Genomic DNA, 19,151 nt, shown 5'->3' on the forward strand with positions numbered 1-19,151 from the left:
AAAGGAAAAAGGAGGATGAATAGAGAAAGAATAGGAGCCGCAGAGATACAAAGATGGGGGGGGGGGGGGGGGGGGGGAGAGGAAGTGGAGGCGATCACAGAGGCAGAGAGACGGAAAACTGGACAGCAGCTATATGCACCAGTGAGAGAAAGAGAGAGAGAGTGCTGACAGAGGGAGGAGAAAGACGAAGGTGGAGATGAGAGGAGAAGTTTGAATGCCACTCCCATCCTGTATCACACAAAAGCGAATAGAAATAGAAATGATCTCCTGAGTGAATTATTGAAAAATAAAGAGAGACAGAGAGAGAGATGAGGGAGGTGAAGATTATGAGGGAGGAATAAAGGGGCAGATTGAGAGGGACCGGGAGAGAGAGAGGGTGGAGAATGAGGAACAGGAGAGAGAGCAGGGATAATCAGAGAGGGAGGAAACTAATCAAGCAGTTGACATGTTGGAAATCTAATAGCTGCATTAAATACTCAACTGTCTCCCTCATTCCCTGTACTACGCTACACACACACACAGAAACACACAGGCACGTATGCATAAATAACCACACTACGTGTGTGTAATTGTACGTGTGTGTGTGTGTGTGTGTGTGTTGTCACATGATGGCTCTTTCATGTGACATGAACGGGAGTTCCACACGCAAGGTTGTATAAAATAATGACATTATTTAAAGTATAGTACAAACAGTCAGTGTAATTGTCTAAAATCAAAGTGTGGTGCAAGCGGGTGTCTCAGTAGTAGTGTACACATGTTAAGCAAACAAACATAACGACACGTCGAGGAGAGGGAGCCCCCTGCACTCTGCACCAAGGCCTTCTTATGGTGCAGTTGATCAAGGCCTGATTCCTCACACCTGCGCAGACTGCTACCTCAGCTGTGGACAATAGAGAGCACTGATAGCAGGGGGCGGGGCAGACCAGGCTGGGTCGTGACACCCCCCCTCTTAAGACAGACGACCCACCTTGGTGAGACGTCTGCCACAAGAGTGAACCAACAAAGCAAACCACCAAATCATTTGACGTCAATACAAAGGGCACAATATACAGTATATTAGGCACCAAAACCACCACCAAGAAATATTCCCATTTAACCCAATCAAACCATAACCATTGTGATAACACCTCAACCCACCACCAGTCTTTGAACCCCACTGCCCTCCATTACCCCCAAACCTCCATAGCCCAGTACAGCCAGCAATCTCCCGGCACCTGGAAGAAGCATATTTAGGGACAGACTGGACAAGAGACATAGGAGACACAGAAAACATGAGGAGACAAAGACATCAGGCAGGAGACAGTCAGCCAGTAACCAGGCACAGGAAAAAGCACCCCCATACCATTTACCAAACCTTGTTATGGCAAATCTCTCTAAGTGATTGGTCTGCTAAACCCTAAAAACCTTAGTTTTTTCGGCGCAACCCGATAAAAACGTTGATTTATTGACTGAACGTCGCCCACATCAATATTATGTTGTATTCCTGTACAGGAAAGAGTATGGGAACACAAATAATAAGATAGCTTACTTTCTTTTAACTCTCCCTTTTTTTCCAAAGGAAGAGGATTCCAAAACCTGAGTTTCACAAAACCGTCTTGGTTGGCAAGAGTTTCCGAACTTTTAAACCGGGGTCGCAATACCGCATCATCTGGACCAATCATATCCTCATCTACTGCCACTAGATGAGGAATGACTGACCCACAATCCACGGCATCCACCCCGGCATGCTCACTATCAGACATAGGGGCATTAAACAATTCAACCAACTCCTCGTCATTTATCCGTGCCTCAAACAAATCAGCACGGGGGAGAGCAGACGGCAAAACAATCAAAACTGGACAGCTCCGGCTCTCTGTATGATCTGCCTCCCGTGCGCGACCCACAGCCCGAATCACCGTACAAGCAGCAGAGACGTCGTTACCTTTTCCTGCACAGTCAGACTCCTCAGACCAAATAGGCTCAACCTCCACAACAGGTGGCACATAGGCGCAAACAACCGGACCAAAAAACCCAATAACCACGTCCACCGTCGGAACGTGCAATGAAGGAGGCACGGCCACGACAACACTATCCTTCACACACCTGACCATAGGCGACAGGCCAACCTCAGGACCAGTTGGTGGAGGCGACGGCCGACAAAGTACACCCGAAAGTTTTCCCTCAGCCACAAACCTAAGCCTCTTTCTCTCCATGTCAGTTTTAGCAAGCTCCAGTGCATTTTTCATGTCGGCCTCACGTTCGTGAGCTTTTAACATTGTCAACTCGAACTGAAAGTCTTTTTCCCTCTCCTGCGCTTTAAATTTATATAGCTCACTTTGCAATTCTAATAAAGCCTTTTGCTCCTCAACTGTCAAATGACTTATATCATTCACGTAAACCATTTCTAACGCGACCTGGTATTCCAATATAGCGGAGAAAAAAAATTAAGCCTACCAATACCCCCCAAGGAGCTGCCCGGCATCTAAAGCACAAAACCCCACACGCTAACTATTTCCACAGCCCTCAGTCTTCAGCGTGACCGCCTGCGATTGGACCGCTAACCAGTCCCCCCACGTTCGCCACGCCAATTTAACTATTTGTTTAACAAAACAACAAACTTTTAGGCGTCTCAACTATGACCGGGTTTGCACGTAGCTCCTACCTTGCCCTATTTAGGTTCTCCACCAGGCCACACACGAACAACGAAGACCAGAAAAAGTAGCCCTGCATCTCAGTGCAGGACTCCCATGAAACTCCCTCTCAACGTCCTATACTCAAATAGTAATACAACCATACGTGGAACTCCCAATCACTTTACAAACCAAGACGCGACCGAACTCACCAACCTGCGAAACCATATCCAACCGTTACTCAATACAGCTCCAAACAAAAATGACGCAAAAATCGTGCGCTAACGGAAAAATATTCAAAAATCTTACCGATTCTAGCCACGACCACGAATTCAATCTCGGCGAGCCCCCACATGTCACATGATGGCTCTTTCATGTGACATGAACGGGAGTTCCACACGCAAGGTTGTATAAAATAATGACATTATTTAAAGTATAGTACAAACAGTCAGTGTAATTGTCTAAAATCAAAGTGTGGTGCAAGCGGGTGTCTCAGTAGTAGTGTACACATGTTAAGCAAACAAACATAACGACACGTCGAGGAGAGGGAGCCCCCTGCACTCTGCACCAAGGCCTTCTTATGGTGCAGTTGATCAAGGCCTGATTCCTCACACCTGCGCAGACTGCTACCTCAGCTGTGGACAATAGAGAGCACTGATAGCAGGGGGCGGGGCAGACCAGGCTGGGTCGTGACAGTGTGTGTGTGAGATTGAGGCACTGCTGCGTAATCTGATCAGGATGGTAGAGCTTGGGAGCTCTAACAGACAGCCCAGGGCCTAGACAGGTAGATGCACACACACGCATACACACACACACACACACAAACGCACTTACACACACACACACACACACACACACACACACTTATTTTTCACTTGTTATCTGACTCTTTGGTGTAGAGCTGTCAAAAAGGCAGACTTTCTTTCGCAGGCACAGAGCACATATTTTCAGTCTCAGCTCATAAAATGAGCAGGTAGTTTACTGAAAACCTGTGAGTGTTTCTCCAGTGGCACTTCACAAGACACTAAACTCATCTGCTGTAAAACTCCTGTAACTCTCTCGCTCTCGCTCTCTCTCTCTCTCGCTCTCTCTCTCTTTCTCTCTTTCTCTCTCTCTGTCTGTCTGTCTGTCTGTCTGTCTGTCTGTGCGATGTATTTATCTGCATTATCATCATTAAAATGTCCCACATTTTATGGTCCTGATGTGAGAACAGTCAGGTTGAATGGTGTGGGGGTGGGTGTGAGAGTAAGTCCATGTGTTAGTCACGCCATCGAGCTGTGCAGCACTCGTCTTGTCAGTGACACGTGCTTCTGGTGGAGAGATCACCTGTCCTTGTCTCTCCACCAGTATGAATCCCTCCTGTTTGTCTTCTATTGAATTGTTCTGTATTGGATTTGTCGAGCTTTAGCTTGCTTATCATGCATTAACCACCAGAATCTCTCTTGTTATTTTTGCGCTTGAAGCCCTAGCCATGAGGCAAAGGTAACCGCTTAAAGGCGTGGTTGGGACGCCACAGACACGGAGAAGAAGTGTGTCGGCACGTGGTGCCTTATTAGGGGAGATGTTCAGAGCAAGCCTCCTAGATTAGCATAGTGATCAGAGCCAGAGCTGAGATACTGCTAATCAATGTGTGTGTGTGTGTGTGTGTGTGTGAGAGTGTGTGTGAGAAACAGAGAGAGATACAGATAGATGAAGGTAGTGTGTGAGAGAATGCTAATCAATGTTGCAGTATCTGTGTGTGAGTTGAGCAAGAGTGCGGTTTGCGGGTGTGAAACTGTTGATCAATGAAAGCGATCAGTCAAGCTAACACACCATGGCCTGAATTACTGTTAGTGCAGCACTGCCTCTGTCTCTCTCCCCTGTACTACACCACACACACACACAGATGCTTACAGGCATGTATGCTGTGTCCCAGTATAATTCTTTTACATCACTTCCTTTCTTCATACTGTTTCTGTTTCTGCCTTCAGTTATCTCTATTCTACTTCACTGTCCTTCCTTTCTCTCTTGTTCTCATGTTGTTTTCCTTCATCCCCTGTCTTGGCACTTGTGGAGTAAGAGAAAGCGTGCAGGCTCACATCATTATGTTGCGTGCTTGTGTGGACAAGAGGGTGTATGGCTTTTAAGAGTGTGGTCTTACAGTACACTTGTCTAATTAAGGGGCATTGTGATTGAAGTGTTCTGACTAAAACCTTGCAAAGACTGCCAATGGCTATACTGATGGGCAGGGGGAGGTTTTAGATCGTAATCACAAAAACACACATTCTTTTTATCGCACTTGGGCATGGAGTGGCACTATTATGAACCCTCCCAATACCCTTGGCCAGTAATAATCTGGGTTAGTAATCACAAGCATTTATATTAATTAGAGAGTCATTCTTAATTTCCACTAATTGCAACACGTATCCACTGGTTGAAACATATAAAATGTATTATACTTCCTTTCTCACTATTCATTGTGTGTGTGTGTGTGTGTGTGTGTGTGTGTGTGTGTGTGTGTGTGTGTGTGTGTGTGTGTGTGTGTGTGTGTGTGTGTGTGTGTGTTGATAAGTGTGTCTGTGAGTGTGTCTGTGTATCTGTGTGTTGTGTATGTATTTGTCTGTGTGTGTGTGTGCATTGCTCCAGTGTTGTTTGGCAGACGAAGCAGGCTTATATGAGAAAAACATTCCTCCGTGCTTTGTGTGCATTGCTCAATGGCAACTGTTCAGTTGTAAGTATTGACTGGTGCCACATTGAAGAAAGAATGTCAGGTGCTCTGCTGGTGCCACAGAAAGAGACCTGCTACTCATCACTTCCACAAGTCCCAAAACACTCTCTGTCACCTACATCCATACAGTCACCCAAACACTCTCTCAGTCACCTACATCCATACAGTCACCCAAACACTCTCTCAGTCACCTACATCCATACAGTCACCCAAACACTCTCTGTCACGTACATCCATACAGTCACCCTAACACTCTCTGTCACCTACATCCATACAGTCACCCAAACACTCTCTGTCACTTACTGTACATCCATAGTCACCCTAACACTCTCTGTCACCTACATCCATACAGTCACCCAAACACTCTCTCAGTCACCTACATCCATACAGTCACCCAAACACTCTCTGTCACGTACATCCATACAGTCACCCAAACACTCTCTGTCACGTACATCCATACAGTCACCCTAACACTCTCTGTCACCTACATCCATACAGTCACCCAAACACTCTCTGTCACTTACTGTACATCCATAGTCACCCTAACACTCTCTGTCACCTACATCCATACAGTCACCCAAACACTCTCTCAGTCACCTACATCCATACAGTCACCCAAACACTCTCTGTCACGTACATCCATACAGTCACCCAAACACTCTCTGTCACGTACATCCATACAGTCACCCTAACACTCTCTGTCACCTACATCCATACAGTCACCCAAACACTCTCTCAGTCACCTACATCCATACAGTCACCCAAACACTCTCTCAGTCACCTACATCCATACAGTCACCCAAACACTCTCAGTCACCTACATCCATACAGTCACCCAAACACTCTCTCAGTCACCTACATCCATACAGTCACCCAAACACTCTCTCAGTCACCTACATCCATACAGTCACCCAAACACTCTCTGTCACGTACATCCATACAGTCACCCTAACACTCTCTGTCACCTACATCCATACAGTCACCCAAACACTCTCTGTCACTTACTGTACATCCATAGTCACCCTAACACTCTCTGTCACCTACATCCATACAGTCACCCAAACACTCTCTCAGTCACCTACATCCATACAGTCACCCAAACACTCTCTGTCACGTACATCCATACCGTCACCCAAACACTCTCTGTCACGTACATCCATACAGTCACCCTAACACTCTCTGTCACCTACATCCATACAGTCACCCAAACACTCTCTGTCACTTACTGTACATCCATAGTCACCCTAACACTCTCTGTCACCTACATCCATACAGTCACCCAAACACTCTCTCAGTCACCTACATCCATACAGTCACCCAAACACTCTCTGTCACGTACATCCATACAGTCACCCAAACACTCTCTGTCACGTACATCCATACAGTTACCCTAACACTCTCTGTCACCTACATCCATACAGTCACCCAAACACTCTCTCAGTCACTTACTGTACATCCATAGTCACCCTAACACTCTCTGTCACCTACATCCATACAGTCACCCAAACACTCTCTGTCACGTACATCCATACAGTCACCCAAACACTCTCTCCGTCACGTACTTTACATCCGTACAGTCACCCACATCCATACAGTCACCCAAACACTCACCAGCACCACTCTTGCCCGTCAAACAGGTACACATCAGTGCATCTGGAGTATGGAAATCTGATTGCATCTAGGTGCATAGAAACCCACAGTATGCACCATGTGTTGGTGTTTGTAATGGTTGTTAATGGACAAATGGAAACGGGATGCAGGGCGCAAGGGCGGTGAAGAGAAGAGAAAGATGACTCGAGGAATACGCAAGTTGAGAGGGAAGGAGAGAGTGTATCAAAAGCATGGAGGGGTCAGAGCAAACAAGTATAAGAAGGATGGCAGTCGAGGGAGGAAAAATGTGGCGTTGAATGTGTTGAGCGAGGAGGAAGAAGGGAGGAGAAGGAGGGAGGGAAAAAGGCAAAGGGGGCTTCTGTCGTTCCCAGGGGCAGGCTGGGTAATCTTGGGCAGTGGCATAGCACAGTCCATCACACCTCCTCGGAGCACCTTCTGCTCTGCACCAAAGCCCCAGTTGTTTGGCTACCTGCTCCTCACGCCCCCTCCTTTTTTCTGTCTTTCCCTTTCTTTTTTTCCATTCTCTCTATAATGTATTTTCCTTCATCGTGTATAAGCCCCTTTGCTTATTTCCTTTCTTTTCTCCCTTCCCTCCCTTTGCTTTCAAGCGGCCTCTTTGTCCTTCTATCTCTACCTTCTCTGTTCTGCCTTTATTTCTCTCCCATCATCTCTCCCACTTCTCCCTCGTTCTATCCATTCCTCCCTCTCTCTGGCCCCTGCCTCCTGTTCTCTTTCGATCTCCCTCTCCATCTCTGTCCCTCTCTTCCCCTGTGCATCTATTTTTCTCCTCCCTCTCTCCCTCTCTCTCTTCCCCGTCTTTCCCTCGTCACACTCCAGTGCGGAGTTTCTGGACTCAGACACATTATCCAGCAGGAGGAGGGAGTCGTATATTACCAGTCATGATTAAGCCATCTGCTGGGAGCAGGCCAGAGAGGAGAGGAGAGGAGAGGAGGGGAGGGAGGGGAATAGAGGGAGTGAGAGAATGAAAGATGGAGAGAGAGACGAGATGAGGGGGGGAGGTGTACTGAGGAAGAAAGGGAAAAGAGAAAGATTTCAAGATGTAGAGAAAGAGTGAGAGGGAGCTGTATTATAGGGAGAAAGAGAGAGAGAGAGATAGAGAGGGAGCAAAAAGGAGGGCGGGGGAAGTTGGATGAAAGGGAGAGAGATATATTGCAATAGAGGGAGGGCACAAGTGAGGGAGGAGGGTGAAGCTACAGAGAGAGGGGGAGAGAGAGAGAGCAAACACAGGGACAGAGGGTTAGAAAAAAGAGAGGGAGAGTTAGAGAAGGAGGGAGGGGAAAAGAGACCTAAGGTGAGGGAAAGGGAGAGGGAAAGGGTGAGATTGGTGGCGGTAGAGGGGAGAGGGAAAACACAGAACAATGCTGCCCCCTATGGTCTGAAGGCCGTCACCATCCCCCTTCCTGCTGTCCTCTCTGCCCTCGCTTTGTCAGCCTGGCGTGGCTCGCCAGCGGTACCCAGAGAGATCTGCTACTTATCGACCTGTCGGGTCTGCTCTGCCTTCACTGTCTGATGCAGAAGCAAGCGTGTGTTCAGCCAAAGTTATTTTATTGATATTGCCGTTGCTCTTTTGAGACACCCTCCCTGGTGTGAGGGCAGTCTAGATTGTTAATGGCTGAACTCACCAATAATAACATAGTTTACCACAAATGCAGTTATCAAACTGTAGAAAAAAGAAGCATGCTCACAGTGAGGAACTAGTTTTATCTGACATGATGGCATGACATCTTTGTATTTAATTTTAAAAGTATTATGTTCAGCTTGCTTATGTGAATCATTAACATGCATAAGTTGAACTGAGGTGTACAAAATGGGGTTTGCTGTTTGGTGCAGTCCACGATTCTAAACCAATACACTTTTTGTCAAATTTTGCAAACTGCTGCACACAGTCCTCTCGCTGTCTGTTCAGTGTGTGCACTCAAGAGAACCCTCGTGTTTGTACACTGTCCTTGCTCTGTAAATCGGAAACAAACATACTGGATCGGACCGAGCCATAAACAATTCCAGCCAATCGGCACGTTGCATCAGGAACATGGAAGGGAGGGGTGTCGTTCGATTGGCTGTTCAGCTCACATATCAGCAACCTTTCGCAAGAATTGCAGACCACATCTTTACTTGATACATGAGATTTCACCAGATAGGTGGTTGTTTGTGTTTTGAGAAGTGTGGTCCTTTTGAATGTGTGTGTATGTGCATGTGTGTGTATCCGTATGATCATGTGTTTTAATTGTGATAAGAGGAGAGTGGCCACTCTTAGATGAAACAGCCACTTGCACCAGTTGCGCCAGTTGGATACTCTCCTTATATTGGTGCCATTCATCATTCCCAGCCTCATTCCCATTCACGTGTGGTGATTGAAGCAGTTTTATCAGTAAGATCCTGATGACCTCATCATCTCGTGCTCTCTCTAGCTCCTTCTGTAATTACGGTTGTCTTCAGGATCACTTCTGACGTCTCCTCTCCTCTGTTCTGTGTCAGGATCCAGGAATGGTGGCAATGTCCCGGCAGCAAGGTGGGGTTCAGCCTCCTCACGGCGCACCCGGAGGAGTGCCCTCGGGTGGGCCAAATGCAGTGGGGGCGGGGCCCGGTGGTTACCTGGGCAACCCTCAGCAGCAGCAGCAGCAGCAGCAACAACAGCAGCAGCAGCAGGCAGCCATGATGAAGCAGATGATGGCGATGGAGCAGGAGAAGAGAGTGCAGCTGCACCTGATGGAGCAGCAGAAGCAGCACCTGCTCAGGGAGAGGCAGCAGCAGCAGCACATCATGGCAGAGCAGGTAGGCACCCAAACACACACAGGGTCACATCATGGCAGAGCAGGTAGGCACGCAAACACACACAGGGTCACATCATGGCAGAGCAGGTAAGCACGCAAACACACACAGGGTCACATCATGGCAGAGCAGGTAGGCACGCAAACACACACAGGGTCACATCATGGCAGAGCAGGTAGGCACGCAAACACATGGTATAACTTGTGTTCTTTTGAGCAGGTGAGCACTCGAACACGGACAGGGTCAGACCAGGTAGGTTCTCAAACACGCACAGGGTCAAACGCAGGGTTTAACTTTGGCAGAGCAGGTGGCCAGTCAAACACACAGAGTAGGTTTGCACTCAAGCACGGCAGGGTCTAACTTTGGCAGAATAGGTAGGCACTTTAGCACAGGGTCTGAGTTTGGCAGCAAAGGTTAGCTATTCTATTAAGGGTTTAACCTTGGCTGAGCAGGCAGGCGCGCTCACACAAGGTCCTACTTCGCTAGAGCTGGTATGAGCTTTCAGACAGGGTCTTATTTGGGCACGGCCCTTTGGCAATGAAGAGGATGCCATTAAATATGGAATGAAAGACTTATGATACCAGGTTAGCTCAAAGATACTCCAGGTGATCAGACCCTATAGTTCCAGGCATAAATAGTATTTGAACCACCTTTATGTTTCTCAGCACATATAAGCTGATATGCAGAGCATGGATTGCAGTGATTGTCTGAGTCCTGCTATTGAGATCCTTTCACACCTGCGTGCAGAATCTCATTTGGATTTAACATAAGCCCACTTAGCACCTCAGCTAAAACCAGATGCAGCTAATGGTGACACTTGTCAATGATGTGTAAGCATAACAGACTCCGCAGAGGAGGTGCAAGACAACAGGAGACACTCAACAAATGGTGGCACACCTGCAACATAGCTCTTTGTCTCTCTGTAAACACACGCACATACACACACACACACCAACACCCACTCACACACTTCCACACCCATCTCAGTTTCTACTTGTCTTGCTCTGCCTCCCCTCTCTCTTCCTAGCAGTCCGTCTGTACTACAAAGCAGGTTTCAACTACTGTCATGTTGGCATATGCTTGGTCTCATACTCCTAATTACCTTCTGCAGTTGCCTTCCCCCTCATTCCCATCTGCAAACTTTTTGTACTTCAGGAACTCGTGTGTGTGTGTGTGTGTGTGTGTGTGTGTGTGTGTGTGTGTGTGTGTGTGTGTGAATGCATGTACATACCACCTGCTGTGATAATTTGGTTGTTTCCCTTTCATTTTTCACTTCTGGGAATAAGGTGCTAAAGAGAGTTTGAACTTGAATTAAGAGAGGAACATCCTCCCCCCTTCCCCTTCTCTCACTCACACACGCGCACACACACACGCGCACACACACACACGCGCGCGCGCGCACACACACACACACACACGCACACACACATATTAACACTCACACAGACAACATAAGTGGGTGAATAACTGAGTAGAAAAACAGCAGCATTGATAATTGTTGTGTATTCTCCAGACAAGTGTATTTGCATAAATATTCAGACCCGTACCAGTCACCCACTTCTTACTGTCTTACTAATGCACTACTACAGGCTCCCGAATCCAGCACTGAATCTTAGAATTAATGAAGGAAACAGGAAGACTGACAGTTTCAGAAGTGCACTTCTTATTTTCAAGGTGTGCTTTCTAATATTTACATTATTCTCTCTCGTCCTCTGTCTCTCTCTCTCTCTCTCTACCTCTCTGGTTTTCTTTCATTCTGTTCAGTTACAACAGCAGCAGCACCTCCCAAGGCAGATGGGGCAGCCCCAGAGGAACCCCTACCCAGTCCAGCAGGTCAACCAGTTCCAAGGTAAGCAGCCATTAGATTTCCACCCGTCCCCAGCCAGCCAGCCAGCCAGCCAGCCAGCCAGCCAGTCAGCCAGCTGTGTGTGCCTGACCTGTCTCGGGGTGTGTGTCGGTGCCGGGGGTTGATGGCTGTGGTAAACAAGCTGCAGTAATGGAGCATAACTTCCGCTTTCACTTGCAGCAAATTAAGTCCCTTATCGTCCATCTTTCTCCTTTCATAGCAAATCATCGCCCTGGTGACATCCCAAATTATGGGTTAGCCACCAGGGGCACCCGCCAGCTCTCTAACTAATGACCCCCACCCTGCGCTTGTGCTCACTGTTTTGCACACACACACACACACACACACACACACACACACACAGTGTAGCCAGAGGAAAGGGAGTGTTGTCTGTTTATTGATTCTTTTGTCAGGTTGCCATGGAGACTATATTAGATTTAATTCCCAGGGGCAACTTGCTTTTTTAGACTGAGCCATTGATGCTTAAATCACTCTGGATCTCCAGCAGAAGCGCACACGCACAAACACAGACACACACACAGACACACACACAGACACACACACAGACACACACACAGACACACACACAGACACACACACACACAGACACACACACAGACACACACACAGACACACACACAGACACACACACAGACACACAGACACACAGACACACAGACACACAGACACACAGAGACACACACAGAGACACACACAGAGACACACACAGAGACACACACAGAGACACACACAGAGACACACACAGAGACACACACATGATGCAAGGACATGTCATTCAACAGCCATCATTAAGTTATCTGCTGCCTCATCCACCCGTTACACATACATTCACACAGACCCACAATATCTTGTGCCTCTTTAATAAGAAAATCTGCCTTCACTTCAGCAGCACCTTTTCAGGCTCTCTCTCCTGTCACACAGTTGTGTATTTCATGTTAGGGGTGGCGGGGGGTTGGTTAATGTCCCCCGTCCCCCCATAATTCTGACAGGAGCCTGTTGCCATGGCAACCCACTCAAGATTGGCATGTGTGATGTGTTTGACTAGATTCAGATCACACACAAACAGAGCTTCTCCTCCCAAATGCATGCTGTACAGCTAAAAACTGATCCATGGCCTGTAAAAATAAAATTGAGAATGTATACGTCTGTGTTTGTGCATTGATTTAGGTTTGTATATGTGATTATATAAGCCAGACTCTTGAGACATTTGTAGAGCATCTTTGGTGTCTGTTATAAGGGCCCAATCAGTGGTGATGCTGAAACCCCACTGCTGTGCTGTGTTGATCTCTAAAGGCTGTACCGGACTCTCTCACTGCCTGGCTGGACTAACTCAAGAGCAGACTCTCTCTCCTGTCCGTCAGGCGTCCACTCAGATAATTTCCTCCAGTGGAGGGGATTAATGCACTTGTGTTGAGAGGAGTTTACATTGGATAATGTTCACTCAGTCAAACATATCTTCAGACATAGTGGTACACACACACTCCTGGATTTGATGCGTGGTGCACTCTTCAGACTGACAAATTACAATGAGGTGAATTTCATTTTACATGCAGAGGTGAAGGTAGGGAAGGCATAATAAATGCCAAGATATAAGAGACTGTACCACCATACACAGCCTCCTTTGTGTTGACACCCTTTGACCAATCTCCATCGCTTGTAATCACCTTGAGGACTGTCTTTATGATGAAGTGACTAATGTTCACTCTCTGACTTATGTGTGTGTTTGTATGCAGGGTCGTCTCAAGAGATGGCAGTGAGGATGCAGAGCATGCGTAATGCACGACTTCTCCAGCAGCAACAGCAGCAGCAGCAAATGCAGCAGATGCAGAGCGGAGCCATGCAGGGCGGCATGCCCTCGCAGCCCGACATGGGCATGCCCTACGGGGGCCAGCCGGGCACCGGAGGCGGCCAAGCGAGCATGTACACAGCAGGCATGAGCCAGATGCAACAGCAGCAGCACCCCAACCAAAGCAGCATGCCAATGGGCCACACAGGCGCGCCTGGGCACAGGCAACCGGGAGCAGGACCCGGTGGCATGATGCCCGGATCTGGAGCAGCTGGAGGGGCTGGGGGAGGAGGATACAGCCAGGGAATGCTTCTTAGCTCCGCCCTGAAAGGAGGTGGTGTGGGTGGCCAGCCAATGAACAAGGCCCAGGCGCAGAGGCTGCAAAGCATGATGGGAGCTGGAGGCGCAGGTTGGCAGCAGCAGCAGCAGCAACAGAGCATGCAGCCCATGGGTGGCAGGACTACAAACGACATGGTGGGCTTTGGTGGCATGCCGGCCGGCTACGGGATGCCGCCGGGGCAGGGCCCGCCACGTATGCCCAAGCAGCACTACAGCCAGGGGGGCATGGTGGACCCGCGTGCCATGAACCCTGCTGGCATTGGGCCTGGTGGGGCACAAATGATGCCTCCACACATGGCAGCACAGGGTAGGACCAACCAGCCACGTGGCATGATGATGCCTGGCATGAACCAGGGCGTGCCTGCCAGCATGGCATCGGCGTTCGGACAGGCAGCGGGGCAGCCAGGGGGGATGGGTGGACCAGGAGGAGCCGGAGGGGGCGTGGCATATGGGGGCGGGACCCAGTCACAAGGCTACCAGCGGACATCTAGTCAGGACCTAGCATATGGCTATGCCAGCCAATCAACAACAGCCAGTGGAGGCCAATTTGGTCTATCAGACGAAAAGGACTTGGACTTAACAGACGGCTGGATGGAAGAGTTTTTCCCCAGCCAATAGCAGACGCAGTACAGCAGAGTGTTTTTTAAAAGGGTTGGGCTTTGGGGAACAGAAAGGAATTAAGAGATTTTTAAACAGAAGATACATTTTAAAGGACACATGAGTGTTTTTGTTCAACTTTCATGAAACTGAAAGAAAAATGCCATGTCATGTACTGTGTGTAAATGTGTATGTGTACTGTCTAAATACTCCACGGGAGTGGTGGAAGTTCTTATTTGAGAAAGTAGTCTTTCCTATTTTCCATGTTGTTTAATGTGATTTATTTTACAATTTTGTGTTTCAGTGGTCTTTCAAACCCCACACTTCAGAATAGTTTCCTAAGGGTATACAGTAGGGAAAATAGAAAATATTTTTGTTATCACAATTAACTGCCATGCTCCCTCTTCTATCTTAGTTGTTACATGAGTGAGAGAGTGTGTGTGTGTGTGTGTGTGTGTGTGTGTGTGTGTGTGTGTGTGTGTGAGAGAGTGTGTGTGTGCGTGAGAGTGTGTGTCTGTGTGTCTGTGTGTTTGTGTGTGTGTGTGTGTGTGTGTGTGTGTGTGTGTGTGTGTGTGCATGAGAGAGAGTGTGTGTGTGTGTGTGTGTGTGTGTGTGTGTGTTGTGGTGTGTGGATTTGTAGGGTGGGGGATAGCACCCATATTCGTACCATGTGGTTAAACCTTCCTTTGAAATCCTTCCCTCCATCTCTTTAAAAACATAGATATGTAAACACCTCTCATTTTCTGGCTTCCCTAGAATGCTGATGTGGTCCTCTGTATTTCACCACAATGAGTGTGTATGTGCATCTGCAAGTGTGTGTGTGTCTGTGTGTTTATTTGAACATCGCAACCAAAACAAACTGCATTTCCCTTTGTTTGGATTTGAACGCATGCGTGATGAGTGCCCCTGCTGTCGCTAGGCAACTGCTCTGTGAGCAAGAGGATGGAAAGAGAGAGGGGGGGGAAGAGAGAGAGAGAGAGACAGACAGAGACAGAGTGTGTGTGTGTGTGTGTCTCTCTGTGTGTTAGAGGTGGGTTCTGTATGGAGAGAGACCTGGCAGCTAGAGACTTCAGTCTCCAAGAAACAAACAAATAGAAAAGAGAGAAAGACCAAATGAGAGGTAAGGCAGGCCAAAAAAACAAACATCCATGTACATACAGATAGATGTCAGACAGTCAAAAGGGCAGCTATGGCAAAGACAGGCTCAGCCAACAAATGTTAACTGTGGTATTAATGGTGGGGTGTATGCGGAACAGGATGTAACAACAGCGATGTAAAAGAAACACAATGACGAATTGTACCTGTGCTGAATGTATGTCACCACATATGACCTTGTCTGACACAGTGACTTGTCTCAAAGGCTGGTTCTTGGCATTTTAGGGGAAGATGTTGGGTATGAGGTTAAGCCTTCAGTTGAGATGATTTGTGTCTATGCTTGTATGCGTGCGTATGAGTGTGTGTATCACCCAGTGATGAAATACTTCAGACCAACAATCTCACCACTGCTCAAAATATTGCTGTTTGCCTCTTGTTCCGATTCTCACACTTAAAATGTAATTGTCTTTAAATCCACGTTTACATGACTCCAACTATTGTCCAACTTTTGGACAGACTGTGAAGTGACATGGGGCTGTGCAGAGCTTAATTGCATTGCAATTGGTCTCATCAACCACTTCAGCCCATCAATGTGATTTCTGTTCTTAGTTTCTCAGCGAGGAGGAGAAGGCTAGCAAGGTGTAGCTATCTTTTTAGAATTCTTCAAAACGGGCCTGAAGTAAAGACTGCACAGGTCACCTCAGCCAATCTCTGGGGATTGAGGAAGATTTAGTCCCTTCTTCTCAAAGCGTCATCAGAGTGCCCCACAACAAGACATCTTTGTCACCCTATTGCCCTCTTCAAGTTACTTAACTCATCCGCCCCTTTTCTGAGCTTCAGTTGAAAGGAAGACATTTTGTGATCATTACGCGTTTTAAAGACACTTTTTATGTTAGGCAGACTAGAACAAATCCTTCAGACCTGCCCCTTGTAATCCCAACAAAAATGCTACTGTAAAAATTGTCATTATTCCGCTCATCAGGTATGGTATACTTTAAGAGTTCAGTGAAACCTGCCAAGGAAACAGAACAAATTATATTCCTTATAATATGTTTTGTAAATACAAAATAGTTAGCACCCTTAACCCTCCCTAAAAACAAAAGAATGCCTTTAATTGCTTCTTCATCTTCAACAGCCCATGCAAATCTCCCTCTTTGGCTGTTGGTCTGAATGATCTTAATCTGTACAGGTGTTTTCTGTCTTGGTTTCTCAATTGCCTCACATCCTATCCAAATCTAACTGCGTACTGTTCATGTTCTTAACAGAAAATGGCTGTGTTGGTGTTCAGTGTTGGAAATGTTTATCGTTTTAAGGAAAGGGATAGGCACTTGAGTGTGTTACATACAGTGTTTGAAATGGCCACCTGACAGTGTTGCCCTTTAAGACCGGCAGATGGGGAGCCCTCTTCTTTCTCCAAGCTTCCTCCAAATATCATGAATCCTGGGACCAAGTCAAATGTAGAACTTTCTCTGCTTTTTTTTCTACCTGCTATTTTTTTTGTTGTTATTTTTGTCATCATTGTCACTGTTTTTTTCTGTTCATTTTCTGTACTGGTGCTGACATGTATGTGATCAAAAAAAGATATATAAAAGAAAATTGATATTTGTAAATATGTTTTTACAAGTTTAAATACAACAGATAATACTCTCTCTACTCTCTGTAAAGAATTTACTGTTTGTTTAAAAATAGAGAAGTATTTTAATTTCATTTTTCCACTCATCTGAGCTATGCCATTGCACTTCAGACAATGTCTTACTACTAATTTCTATTGTAGACCTCCTCTAATTTTTATTTTGAGCATTTTTCTAGTTTGAGAGTTTTGCTCTGTACCTGAAGCAGTGCTTTTTTTCTTTTTATCCTGTACAGATTATAAAATGTTAATGCAAGACAGATGAGAAGAAAAAAATCCTTTTTGATTTCAGAAAAAAAATTAAAATAAAGAGAGAATGTTCTCACCGATCTTATTAAATGACTCAGAATGCTTTGTGTGGGAGGAAAGAAATAGGTGCCAGGAAACATCTTCTGTGCTAAAGACCAGAGTGAAATGTTTACCGTTATCACAGTGACTAAGTTCGCTGCTGTGTAAGACTACTCAATCCTCAGTATTTTCTGTGTCATAAATTAATATTAACACAATTGTTAAGTAGAATGGCCATCATCAAAAAGCCGATTTCTTTTTTTTTTTTAGAGCATCGAAATGAAACATGGGGGAGGGGAAAGCAACTTTAGCCAGAGCGATGAAGCAGGAGAGCCAAGGAGAGTTGGGGAATGACTGCTCATTTCCATAATTAAGAGCACATGTGCTAAGGAACAGCACGCAATTTCTCACTGCAATCAATCACTCCCTCAACCCTGTTTCTTCCATCCCTAGCTTGGTCCTGAGTCTGACTGTGATGAATGGAAGAATGGGGGCTTGAGGTGGCAGGAATGATCTTCATCTCATCTTTAAGGGTGGCAAAATGGGAAGAATTGAATGGGGACGGGGGGGGGGGGGGCAGGCAGTGTTGACAGGGATGCAAAACTATTGTAGAGGATTTTGGGGGATTGTTTTTATTTTGTCTTCCCTTCTCTCTCTGCTTTATTCAAACATTAAATTCACACGCACAGGAATTAATGGCACTTTAAAGTGAATAACACATTCAGATTCCCTCTTACTTTCACACTAGTCAGACACAAGGCCGGGCTGAAGTTGCCCGAGCAACAGCTCATTTTCCCTCTTTGGCTGATCTGCCCCTCTGGAGAGAATAATTTAAAAAAGTCCTAATTGGTTTATTTTTGTTCTTGTGGCTGAATAAATATGAGTAGCCCATAAATGCTAGAGTTAGACCAAATTCAATTGCCATATCATCCAAACTTGTATTACTTTAAGATAGGCATGCCTCTGAGGGACACAGAGATGGGGCGGCCCAAAGCCGTAAAGAAAAAGGTTTGGCAGGTGCAATATTGCATTGTATTATGGTTCCTGATTAACCCAGCTTAGCTAGAAAGCTTGCTAGCTAACATACCAGGTTTTTCCATTGGCCCTTTAGGCCGCATTACAGGCATTTCCAGAGCTTATTTGCATTTCCATTACAAGTTGAAAGATGCCAGACTGTGCCGAGATGTGCTCTTTTTTTAGCCTCTCCTGAGCAGGGCCAAACCACGGCGGGTCTGCCTCCAAACACAGGCTATTCAGGGTAAGGGGTTGTAGGGTTGGTAAGGTAGTACAAACACGGGTTAGGGCAAGGGAAGGGGTTGGGGGTGGCAGAGCCCCCTGTGATTGCAGTCCAGGTTAGGGTAGGGGTCACCTTAGGAACCCAAACATTTTGTGACAACTGGCGTCTTCATTAAATATAGGTCAATTCACATGTACCCAAGTAGTCTATGAGTGCCTCGGTCATAACCATTGGCTTGCTTTTTCAGCAGCCTCAGACAACTGCTTTAGAGCTCCTTTGAGTGACAGTCCTCAAAAACCAAAATCCAACCGAAGAATTGTGGTTGATTCATGTGTGTGCTTGCCAACCTCGTTCCCGCACTTCCTCCACCAGTTCTGCATACCTTTCAAAGGCTTCCTCAATCACACCATCCAAAGGAATCATTTAATCAATAAAGTAAATAATGTGCTCACACTCAGAATACAACACCATGTCTGGTCTCATGGCAGTCACAACAATATACTGTGGAACTCAGTGGCGGTCCGTCAGGGCCTTCAAGGCCTTCTCTGCTGGCCTAAACATCATCAGAAAATAAATGTAATAAAATAAATTTAAT

At 46.5% G+C, this 19,151-nt stretch overlaps 1 protein-coding gene across 1 annotated transcript in view; it reads left to right on the forward strand.

Moving 5' to 3' along the window:
• The window catches only part of maml3 (mastermind-like transcriptional coactivator 3), a gene marked incomplete at its 3' end in the record, with an annotated part of 109,978 nt that extends 95,651 nt beyond the window's left edge, over positions 1 to 14,327 (forward strand). The window contains exons 3-5 of the mRNA XM_080837655.1: positions 9,424 to 9,720; positions 11,482 to 11,566; positions 13,318 to 14,327. Coding sequence (XP_080693781.1) covers positions 9,424 to 9,720; positions 11,482 to 11,566; positions 13,318 to 14,327 — 1,392 coding nt within the window. The remainder of the gene's footprint in view (positions 1 to 9,423; positions 9,721 to 11,481; positions 11,567 to 13,317) is intronic.
• Positions 14,328 to 19,151: the final 4,824 nt, after the last annotated feature.

The sequence above is a fragment of the Sprattus sprattus genome (assembly GCF_963457725.1).
Source record: "Sprattus sprattus genome assembly, chromosome: 4".
NCBI classification, from domain to species: domain Eukaryota; kingdom Metazoa; phylum Chordata; class Actinopteri; order Clupeiformes; family Clupeidae; genus Sprattus; species Sprattus sprattus.